The sequence below is a fragment of the Chiloscyllium plagiosum genome, unplaced genomic scaffold (assembly GCF_037043375.1).
Source record: "Chiloscyllium plagiosum isolate Xiang-an unplaced genomic scaffold, Cpla_swu_hap1 HiC_scaffold_5, whole genome shotgun sequence".
NCBI classification, from domain to species: domain Eukaryota; kingdom Metazoa; phylum Chordata; class Chondrichthyes; order Orectolobiformes; family Hemiscylliidae; genus Chiloscyllium; species Chiloscyllium plagiosum.
Window position 1 is genome coordinate 53125031 of NW_028270143.1, and position 12230 is coordinate 53137260.

At 37.8% G+C, this 12230-nt stretch overlaps 1 protein-coding gene across 3 annotated transcripts in view; it reads left to right on the plus strand.

Annotated features, from left to right (window-relative positions):
* tex10 (testis expressed 10) overlaps positions 1–12230 on the plus strand; it is a 100722-nt gene that overhangs the window by 67772 nt on the left and 20720 nt on the right. For all 3 annotated transcript variants that reach the window (XM_043690023.2, XM_043690025.2, XM_043690024.2), the window contains exons 10-12: positions 3058–3146; positions 4496–4629; positions 5931–6011. In XM_043690023.2, the coding sequence (XP_043545958.2) occupies positions 3058–3146; positions 4496–4629; positions 5931–6011 (304 nt within the window). The remainder of the gene's footprint in view (positions 1–3057; positions 3147–4495; positions 4630–5930; positions 6012–12230) is intronic.

The window sequence follows — 12230 nt, forward strand, 5'->3', positions numbered from 1 at the left end:
ATGTGGGCAAATGTTTGAAAAATTGATAAAAGTGGCTTTGAAGTAAATTGAACTCAAACAAGCTGGAAGTTCATTGCACCAAAATAGTGGAGCTTAGTGAGATTATTTGTTATCAATGAATTCAGTTAAGTTATAGCCAGAAGACATGCCGGTTGATTTTATTTTAAAAGAAATTAAGAACTGCAACTTTGGATCTTGTGTAACTTGTACCTCCTTAGAAATTGAGAGATAAAACCAGACCTCCACCTGATTGAGATGTATAAAATTATGAAAGACATAGAGTAGTCAGGAAGAAACTTTTCCCTTGGTGGAGGGATAGTGATCAGGAAGCATAGATTTAAGGCAAGGGGCAGAAGATTTAGAGGGAATGAGAGGAAATATTTTTTCACCCGGACAGTGGTAGAACTCTAGAACTCATTGTCTGTAAGGGTTGTTGAGGCAGAAACTCTCATAACATTTAAGAAATATTTAGACATACAGTTGTTAATACCAAGGGATACAAGATCTGTATAGGTCTAGTGCTTGCAAATGAGATTGTTTTTGACCGATGCAGGCCTAATGAGACAAAAGACTTTTTCTGTGCCCTATGACTATAACTCCCATGTTTCACATCTACTAAACAGGTATTTTGTTGAATACAATATATTTCTACTGTAATTTCAAGGATACAGATTCCACTCACCTTGTAAATAATTGAAACTGTAATTTCAGATGTTCCTGCCTGTACTGAGGGAACACTTGAACCATAGAAAGTATAAAGGATGGCGGTTGAATTTCTGGACTGACTTTTGTAATGTTAGTTAAGAATAGGATCCTTCGAACACCTGGGCTGGGAAGCAATCAGGGTGTGGAAAATGGAACGGGGGATAGCATGCTTGAATTGGAGCACAAGACATGGCTGTTGTACATGACAATGTTATTGTACAAGAGAAATCAGAGCAATTATGGTAAACTTAAAAGTATGGCTTATAGAAACCTGTGCAATAAACTTCACTAACTTTCGTATCATCCACAAACTTACTGATCAACTCTGCTATGTTATAGCCAAAATCACTTATGTGTATCACATACAGCAGGGGCCCAACACTGATTCCGTGGAGCCTTGGGGAGCAGTCAGTCTGTCTTTCAGGGAGTGGTCACAGTTTGAATTGGATTTTGGACTGTGGTTTCTATGAAAGGAAATCTGTTGATGCTACAGCATAAAGATTTGAAGCCCCCTTGCCTAACCTTCCATGAGCAGCTCTTGGAAGGCCAGACAATAAAAAAAACTAAATGATAAGCATTACTGCCTTTATTTGAGTGAACTGTAAATGTGACTCTGATTGACAACTTAGTGAAATCAACCAAAAATCACCATCTGTGCCTCTGGAACAACGCATAGTGAAAACCACATCAGTAATCTGGCCAATTTTGTTTCTTTCTTTTATTTACCCCTTAAATGTGTTTGTCTGTCTTTTGTGTGAATGGGGCTGGAAGCAAAGGCTGTTGGGTTGAAAGCATAGTCCAGATTATTTTGTTGTTTAATTTTTGTTCTACTAAAATAGTTATAATATTAGTAAATTGCTAAGTCTTTAGTTTACAATATAAATTGCCAACTGGAATTCATTATTCGGAATCTGGGACTGGCTATTTAAAAGTCTGGTTAGGAACCACTGGGGACAATTTTGAGGGTTTTTGAAAGTTTTACTTTTACTGTGTTGTGAATAAAGAGGTAGAAGGGCTGTTTGATTCAGCTGTCTGTCTTGATGTTGTGACACTAATGAGAAGTCAGATCCACGGGTAACCATCCTCTTATCTTGAAATTTGATAGAAATAGCAATTGTAAGACATTCCTGTAATATTGTCTCTGCAAACCATATCTTGATCTGGTTAACAGGTCCACAGAACAATAGCATTAAAAAAAATAAATCTTGCATTGCTCTTTGCCCCATAAAACCTACTCAGCTTGTGTCTTTCTTGTAATTTGTCACTTTTCAATCATGATTTTTCTAAAATTCAACAGCTTGAACTAAACTTTTCCTTTCAATGATTTCAGTGTTGCCAGTTAGAGACTCCAAAAGTAGTACTGAAGATACATAGACTTCTTTTTCCGGTATTTGTCAGTTCATGTATCCCAGTCACCATTAAAGTATAGTGGTTATGTTGAGTATTGTCCTCTACAATGTGTTTTTAAAAGCACATCCTGAATTTCTCAATATTTAGGATTGTGGAATCCAAATAGATAGGACTTAGAGGTGAATCAGACATTTTTTGGGGATTCATGCATGACTCCATGAGTTGAACATATAATGAAAGCAGAAATCTCCTTGCATTCTTGAGGGAGTCCTGCATCATCAGAGGTTTTGTCTTTTGATTGAGACATTAAAGTGAGGCTTATGTTTGTGCTGTTGGATTGATATGGCATATTTCGGAGCAAAGTGTTCTCTCCACTATTAGTACTTGAACAGCATCATTAAATAAAACCCAGTCACTGGCTGCCCTGTTTTTGTATTACACCCTTGACGATATTTCAGTATTTCATTGACTATAAAGTACTTTAGAACATCTCTGTTAGTAATGCCTATGTTTTATTGAATTATTTCTGTTCAGCATCACTATTATTGCCAATGTTCAATTTGCTCCAAGAGAAAGCAGAGTCTGGGTACATGATAAACATTTAATTATACTGGCATATTTGTTGACTGAGTTCCACAATTTAAAAAAGAAAGCAGACAATATAACTTGTTTTCAAATGAGCCGGCTTGATCTTTGGATGTCAATTAAAGAACAAAAACTTTAATGTGAAAAGTAATTAAATTTAAATTCAAATCTTTAATCAGTTTGGTTACACTTTGCTGTGCATTCTAATTTATTTTTGTATCCCTTTTCACTGCTAAAGTTAATTTCTATTAAAATGTTTTTATCAAGTGTGCTTTGAATTTTTTTATTCTCCGTTATCTAGGTAAAATTTGTGTACAGTCTCTAGAGAAGTCGCATTTTCCATATAATAGATGAAATGGTGTATGTTAAAATTTGAAGTATGCAGGACACTTTATGTTGTACTTTATTTAATTCCAGGTCATCTTTTGGTGGATGGACTTGTTCGGTTCCAGAAAGTCTGGTGAATGATGTGGATTACTTCAGTTTTCTGTTTTCTACATTGACAGGTATTTATGTCCAATATTCTTCTACTTTAAATATTAAAATTGAAAATTTGTTTGAATGCAGTAGGCCAGACTTTCCAGTTTAGCATTTCTTGATTTAATTCAATCAGCCTTTATTTATTTGTGGTACTTTAGCTGACCACATTAGTATCAGTACTGTATGCATACAATCACTCTCCTGTTTAGCAGTATTGCATGAAATATCATTAACATGAACTACATTATCTCTGTCCAATTTGAATAGAAAGCAGCACATAAATTGATTCTTTATAATATTTTTAAAGTCCTATTAGGAGTGTCGAACAATGAAAGCAAAATTCTGCAATTGCTGGAAATAAAACAGTATGTGAAAAATACTCTGGTCTGGCAGGGATCTGTAGTGAGGGAAAAATTCTGAAAGAAGGGTCAGTGGACTCGATGTTAACTCTACTTTCTCTCCACAGATACTGCCTTACCTGAGTTTTTCCAGCAGTTTCTGACTTTGAAACAAGTTTAGTGTTTTTAGGCAAATATGACTCCTTCAGAACAAAAGGAAGGTGAGAATGTGATGGGTTTTATGCCATCGAAAGCAAGTTAATAGCACAGAGCTACTTGGAAACATCCTGCTGGTTGTTCAGTGATGAACATCTTGCCTTTGTGGAAATGGCTACCAAGGTGCCAAGTGGACAGAATCTCCAGTGATCAGAATCACCATGGGGCTAGTAAAGGAATTCTTACCTTTTATTCAAAGAAACATTGTTTCATACTATAGTTAGTTTTGATATTATACTATGGATATTGACACTTCCATGCTAACAGTGAAATCTTAAAATTGTAGAATGCTTAGTAATATAAGCAGGCTAATCAACTTGTTATCTCTGAGCTTCTTTCTTAATTTACAAATGGGATTCTGGTATCATTTGCTGGACCAGCATTTATTACCCATTCCTAGTTGCTCTTGAGAAGGTGGTGAGCTGTCTCCTTGAACTGTTGTAGTCCATGTGCTCTAGGGGAGGAATGCTGTAAGGGAAGAAATTCCACAATTTTGACTGAACAACATTGAAGGAATGGTAATATATTTCTAAGTCTCGATGGTCAGTGGCTTCATTTGGGGAACCTGCAAGGGAACTGGCTCTTTGCAAGAGCTGTGCATCTTGTGTCATTCCTGTATCTTTTTCCTGTAGAGTAGACTTCATTGTAGCTGCAAGCATTGTGAAGTATGCTGATTTGTTAAAAAAGAAACAGACAATTTTTAAACCTTATTTTCAGAATGTTTTATCTGCATGGTATTCAGATATCTCAAAAGGACTACGTGGATAGGAAAAGGTTGTAATTGTTAATTGTCTGTCTTCTGTTCATTTCCTGTATTGCAGGATTCTCAGGAGAAGAATTGACATGGCTCCAGAGCAGCACCAGTAATCCTCATATAAGTCAGTCCCAGTTTTCGTCAGTGCGTCTTTATGTTACGGATCTTGACCAGTTTGCACACCACTGGGCCTTGACTGAGGTAACTTACAATACTTCGCAAGAACATGAAAACTAATGTACACTAATAATCCTGTGCCTGATGTTGTCCCTTCACATTCATAAAAGATTTGAGATTTCGAGAAAGCTTAAACCTTTGTAAGACAAAACACTCTACGTTTCTTGAGCTTTCTGTCTAGATGATATTCATAATTGTTTGTGATCTTTTTGCAAGTTTTGATGCATAACATTTCATCCAGGTGTTGCATGAATCTCTATACATAGCTAGACTAAAGTCTTGAATAGTATTAAGATATCACAGCTCTTGGTATAAGCTATTAGCTGGTAAAAGTTGACAGTTCCTGGGGAAATATGCATAAATTAATTATTTTTCAAATTTTGATTGTGTAATCTGTAAGCAAAAATTGAGAACTTATTGGCATATCACTTGCACACTTACAATCTGGTGATAATTAGATACTTCATATAAAATTACAGAATTATGAATTTGCAATATACTTTTCCACTGTAACATTACACAAATGCTCAAATCCATAGATAACTTCCTAATCTGTGCTGTTAATTGGATTAAATGCTTCGCTTGCAGTTTAATGAAGCTATACAAATATTTTTCTTAGATGTTGAAATTCTTAGTTGTTGCACAACATCTTTGCAACTTGCATCCATTTTCTGTTGGATTAACTATTTTAAATACCAAACTATTCCTTTCCTTTGTTGGGGAAAAAAATAAATTGGAGTTGGAGGGATCATAGAATAAAACTTTCAATTGGCTAATCAAATACAAGTCCACCTTTACAAAAGGCTGTTGCATTTAGTCTCACACTGCATGCCTTTTGGGACTCCACTTTACCCCCAAAAAATCTCAATTTCTCCAGCCCGTGCCCAATTTATAACCTCACCACATTTTGTATCATTTCAAAATTGTATTCCTTATACAAAATTCCAAGTCATTTAGATAAAACAAGGAAAACAATATTCCAGCTATAAACCCCAGGGGATTTCATTGCATTCTTGGGGGAAAAAAATCCTGTATGTCTCTTATCCCTTAACCAAATTTGCAGCTGAGCGCGTCCTTTATTGTTTTTTTTTGATTTATGTGGACACTTATGATTTCACATTTCAGTTGTTGTAGCATTTAAATGGAATCACCATATAATCTTTGTAAATATAATGTAGACTCAACTGAAGTTAAGTGCTAAGTATCTGTTGCCCATGTATGGAAAATATTGATGATATTTTAGAAGATAGCTGCCAAACTTGTTACATAGAGGATATTATATGTCATATTCTTTGTTATGAACTGCTTTTGTATTTATCTTTCAGGTGATATGTCAATGTTTATCAGCCATACCATCCAGAATCCAGTGCTGTGATATTTTACAAAGTGCCATTTGTAAGCATCTGGTAAGTCCAGTAATTGGTTGAATTGTTAATAGTGATCCACTTCTTGGATTACTGTGTTTTTTTAGTTGGGAGGGCACTGTGGACCTTCATGTTGCATTGGACAGAGAAGATCTGAACAGAAACGGCGCAGTATGTTGAGATGTCGGTTCAGTACGCCATTAGATCTTAACACACAAATCTGATTTTCCTATTCCACCAAATTCATAACATCATCTTTATTGCCTTAAGAAGGTGGAACACTGATGTCAGACACGTAGGTTTTAAAAAAAAGTAAAAAGTTGGAAACTTGCCACAAACCTATGACATTATGAAGGACGAGAAGTGACAACGTTAGAGCAAAGAGGAATGCTCAAAAAAGAACAGTCTGAAAGCTTTGAGTTACTAATATAAGTCATGGTCAATGTGACTAGTTTGAATCACTTGATTCTTGCTTCAAATCTTGGCACAAAAAAAATTACAATCCTAAATGTACTGAAAATGTAAGTTGGATAAATCATAACAGAATTATCAGTCACATGAAGAAGAAAAGTTGTGAAATGTGATGCACCAGATTTTGAGAGAATTGCTTCAAGTTATTTTAGTTTGATAACATTACATTTAAAATATTTTGCTTTTATTTTTGACCTTTCTTTAAAAAAAAGGCAAGGAAGAAATAAAGCAAATACTTATGTCTACTTTTAGACTTGAGCAGTCAATAAATGACTGTTGAGTTATGAAAGCAGCCACATATACTTTTGAAAGTTTCTGAAATGTTTGCGTCACAGTTGACATTTTTTTTGCCTTGAGCTGTAGTTATTATTTGTCTAATGACACTGTGTCATTGTAAATGAATAATGCTATTTATTCAGAGTAAGTGAAACCTGTGGCATGAAAAGTCTAAATTTTACTAGGTTTTGAGATTGAATTCAATGATTCTGACCGTTTTATTTTTGAGAATGAAACCTGTGACTTCTAATTTATTGAAATAAGTTGCTGCCTCCAAAAGTCACTAAATGAAAATCTAGTTTTATTCAATTTGGAATTGTTTTGGAAAATATTTTACCAGTATTTTGTGTTTTGATGGTGAAATCAGTTCAGCTTGAGGGAGAGATGCATGTTTGTAATGCAGGTTTAAAATAATTTAAATAGCCACCACAGAATTTGAGTACTGTTGAAAAATTTGCCTCAAGGCCTAACTGGACTTGTATGTCAGTAAACCTGGGAAAGGGACTGGAACAGTGATCCTTAAAAAGTCTGACTAAATCAACAAAGTGCATGCTGTCATTAAAGACAGGTTCAAGGTTGTATGCAGTAGACCTGTTGATTGGTATGGCCAGACGGTCTTACTGAAAACCATGCTAAAATAGCGTTTGCTATATTTTGGTAATAATAACAAACAGCTGTATGATACTTACAATAAGGGTTGTGCTCATGGTGCATTGTGTCTGCGTAACTGAGGCTCGCTAAGATGTACACAAGGAATTTCCTTTTAATTCATTTATGGGACTTGGGTGTTGCTGGCTGACCAACATTGACAGCCCATCCCTATTTGCCCTTGAGAAGGTGGTGGTGAGCTGCCTTCTTGAATCGCTGCAGTCCACCTCCTGTGGGTTGACCCACAATGCCATTAGGGAGGGAATTCCAGGATTTTGACCCAACAACTGTAAAGGAATGGCAACATATTTCCAAGTCAGGCTGGTGAGTGCCTTGGAGGGGAACTTGCAGGTGGTGATGTTCCCAAGTACCCTGCTGCCCTTGTCCTTCTAGATGGGAGTGGTCATGGATTTGGAAGGTGCTGTTTCAGGAACTTTGGTGAATTTCTGCAGTACATAGTCCACACTGCTGCTACTGAGTCGGTGTTAGAGGAATTGAATGTTTGTGAATGTGGCGCCAACCAAGCGGGTGGCTTTGTCTTGGTTGGTGTGAAGCCTCTTGAGGGCTGTTGGAGTTGCACCCATCCAGTCAAGTGGGGAATATTCCATTGCACTCCTGACTTGTGCCTTGCAGATGGTAGGTAGACTTTGGTGTATCAGGAGGTGAGTTACTATCCCCAGTATCCCTAGTCTCTGACTTGCTCTTGTAGCCACTGTGTTTATGTAGTGAGTCCAGTTGAGTTTCTGGTCAACGGTAACCCAAAGATGTTGACAGTGGGGGGATTGAGTAATGGTAATACTGTTGAATATCATGGGGTGGTGGTTAGAATATCTCTTATTTGTGATCATTGTCTGGCATTTGTGTGGTGTGAATGTTACTTGCCACTTGCTGGTCAAAGCCTGGATATTGTCTAGACCTTGTTTTATTTGGCTACAGCGCGCTTCAGTATCTGAGGAGTCGCGAATGGTGCTGAACACTGTGCAATCATCATCAAATGTCCCCAGTTCTGACCTTATAACAGAGGGAAGGTCATTAATGAAGCAGCTGAAGATTGGGCCTAGGACACTACCCTGAGGGACTCGTGGAGCTGAGGTGACTGACCGTCCACAACCACAACTATTCTACTTTTTGCCAGATATGACTCTAACCAGTGGAGTGTTTTCCCCCTGATACCCATTGATTCCAATCTTCCCAGGGCTCCTTGATGCCGTACTTGGTCTATTGCAGCCTTGATGTCAAGGGCTGTCGCTTTCATCTCGCCTCTGGAATTCAACTCTGTTGTAATGAGATCAGGAGCTGATTGACCCTGGCGGAACCCAAACTGGGAAAACTTGCTGTCTTAACCGTAACTGGTTCTGCACAACGTGAACTGGGCAAATGGTTGTAGCAACCCAATCTATTCAACCAATGTTGAACACGTTTTCTATTTGCTTGGTGAAGAAGTCCTTGACATTTGCAGAGACCATAAAGGATTTGCATATCAATAGCTATGTGTTATTCATCTGCTTATTTGGTATTGTTAACCTGTTCATCAGTGCGCCACTCAAGGAAACGTTTACTTTTGCACTCCCGCACTATACCATACGATCTCGACCCCTAGACCCGCCATCATTTTGGGATTCAGTATTCACTGCATTCTTGAACTTGGCAACTCGTGCAGTTGAGTTCAGTTTGAATAGACCATGTATGTCTAAAAAGATGGTGTTGCCAATGGATTCCCGCTCGACCCAGCTTACTCAAACATCTTTGTTGGATTCCACGTTCTTTGAAGCAATGCAACTTAACCTCCTCCCCTTGCATATTTATGATATGTTTGCTATATTTAAATCTGCAGCTGCATGAATTTCTTTGCATGTTTTAATGGGCTTCATCTTGTGCTTAAATCCACATTTGAAATGTAACATTCAAATGTGCTGTCTTTCCATGAAGTCCCAGTTGAGATCCGCCATGGGGTTTGCCACTATTGACTACTGTAAACCTACCTTCACTGCATTGGGTTTCATACAGTTTAGTGCACTACAAGACTGGTCTGAACGGCAATCTTGTGAATAAGGCCTGAGCTCTTTTTTTTTACTCTGAAAGCTTAATGCTGAAATATGGTGCATCAGAGACATCTTGTGTGACAGTGGCTACTGTGATCAGATCAATTCTTGCTGTATATTAATCTGAAGAGATCCTAATTTGGTGGCTCTTAGTTCTGTAAGTCTACTTCAGATTAAAGTATTTCAAAATCTTGAGCAACAGGTGAAGCTGTTATTGCATACTCTCAACGCACGTGGTGTTTGTCACTAACAGGAAGTGGCTGTCTAGTCAAAACACTGTCTGCCCGTCAGTAGTGTGGTATACAAATTTCATTGCTGGTGTGATGCCAGGTATGTAGGCCCAAAACTGATGGTTTGTATGAAACTATTCCATTGGTTGTTTGGCAACAAGCGATTTATGGATCCTACCCAGCCAGCCCATGCTTGTAAAACTTGCAGCGCACTGTCTAACTTTAATGGGATTTTGCAACTGGAGAACATTTAACCAATAATCCTGTCTGTGCAAAGAATGACAAGCAATTTAAGATTTTTGTCAGACTCTTGTGCTTGTGTGTACTAGAAGCAACATATTCAGACCCTTATTCTCTGAAACAGAACATGTACATGCAACGAACCTATTTCATCTTAGCAAAATAGGTTACAGCCATTTACTGTTTCATTTCTCGGGATAGTGTCCTGACCAATTAATCAATATCCCTGGTTTAAAAATTATATAAAGCCTGGCAGATACCTGCCAATCATCCTTCATTGATACATTCTTCATGCTAACACATTTACTAATTACAGAGGCGAAAGTGAGGACTGCAGATGCTGGAAACCAGAGTTTAGATCAGAGTGGTGCTGGAAAAGCACAGCAGGTCAGGCAGCATCCGAGGAGTGGGAAAATCGACGTTTTGGGCAAAAGCCCTACCTGATGAAGGGCTTTTGCCCGAAATGTCAATTTTCCTGCTTCTCGGATGCTGGCTGACCTGCTGTGCTTTTCCAGCACCACTCTGATCTAAACTTTACTAATCACAGTCCATTTCTCAACCAATCAGCAATCTCCTCTCTTGTAGTGTGAATGTTGTTTCCCCCTTGGCTTGGTATTCTTCCTAATTGTCTTGAGTATTAAATGTCTTTTTCAACAATACTCAAAAAGTGCAATATTTGTGAACAATTGCAGACAGAAATGAGTAGAATTGTCGTCATGTCATTCTGTTCCCGCCTCAGTTGAAGCAGAACACTCTCTCACAGTATAGTTTTACATCCTTCATCTTTATTCCGAGCCCTGGAGGGAGAGAGAACGATTGCCCATGTGACAGAGACATAAGTTCTTGGTCTTCTCTAGAACAGCAGATTCTTAATGAATTATATAGCCACTCATGGGGAGCAGCATCCAAATAAGGCAACATCTATATTGATTGGGTGATCGTTAGAATCAGTGAGTGTCAATAGTAAATATTATACCATTTGGTGTTATACAATGGATGACCTTAACTTTAATTGGCTTCGCATAATGAATGCTTTTTCACCTTGTTAACCCACTACCCTTGCCCTCATTGTTTACTGTAAGGTCTTATCTGGTCAAAGTCATGCTAGCTGAGTCTTTGCAACCCAAAACTTAACTCTTTCCTTACATACTCATACCTTATACACTTTCTCATTCCCTCCTTTATCATTTCATGATCACCACTTAGACGGCAATACCAACTTTCATAAGACTCTGACAGCTAGTATTTAAGTAAGCCATTGACAAACAACATACAGTCATTATAATAACAAAAATTACTAGTCCGTTACAGTAAATAGAGTTTGAAGAATCCTCCCATGTGGAAAAAAATTTACTAGTAAAGTTCTTAAATCCACAGGCCTTAGTGACCACTCCATTCCCATCCAAGTCGAGTGGAAACGAGCCAATTCTCCAAAATCTCCTTCAGTAAAGCCCAACCTGAAACAGTTTGTCCTTGCACACCATTCCACAGAGAAATCTGAATTCTTGGTAAGGGTAGTTAAGTACTTCACAAAGCTGATGAGACTTTGATCCTTCCATGCTTCAGATGGAGGACAATGCGCAGTGCTGCAGCTAGAGGCTTGGTGAACGCAACATTCTTTGCTGCGTCTGCTCCCGCTCTGGTGCTAAATGTAATAAAGCCAACTGGCTGTTGTGATGTCAGCTTGATCAGTGAACCTTCATAGCCTTAAATGATCGAAAGAGAAGATAAAGCTCATGTGGTTTAATATCCGTAGGAAAGCCACTGACAAAAAGTGTAGCTGCTTCACTTTTCTTGCTCGTGACTGGGGAGTGGTTTGAATCTGTTGGATCAGGTTGTGGAGGGGCAGGTGATGGTCCGAAGGCGTGCTTTACCTGTGAATGGAGAAACTCTAGAGGCAATGTCAGTTGCTTAAAGTTTCTTTTCATTTCCCCTCTCATTCCTTCCTTGCCAAGTGGTTATCAGTATAAACATAGTCACACATTTAACTCACTAAATTGTATCTGCCTATTTCAACATACTCAGTTGTCTTGAAGTCAGTTACTCTGTTCACTATTTATGGCATTATCAAGTTTTATACAATCCATAAACTTCTAAATTGTACTGCCTCAACAATTCAGTCAATAATAAACAACAATCAGTGGTCCTAAAATTAAACAGTTTGGTGCCTCCATTCAGGTTATTCAAAGATTATTTTCCTTTAATAAATTAATATTTGGCTAATGGGAAAGCTGTCAGGAAAAGTATTTCAAAATCTGGAACTGCAAGAAAAAAAACAATGTTTCCTGTGCTTAAGCCATTGCGGAGGCAGTTTCAGTTTAGATTTAAAATCTCAAATATTCACGGGAAACAAT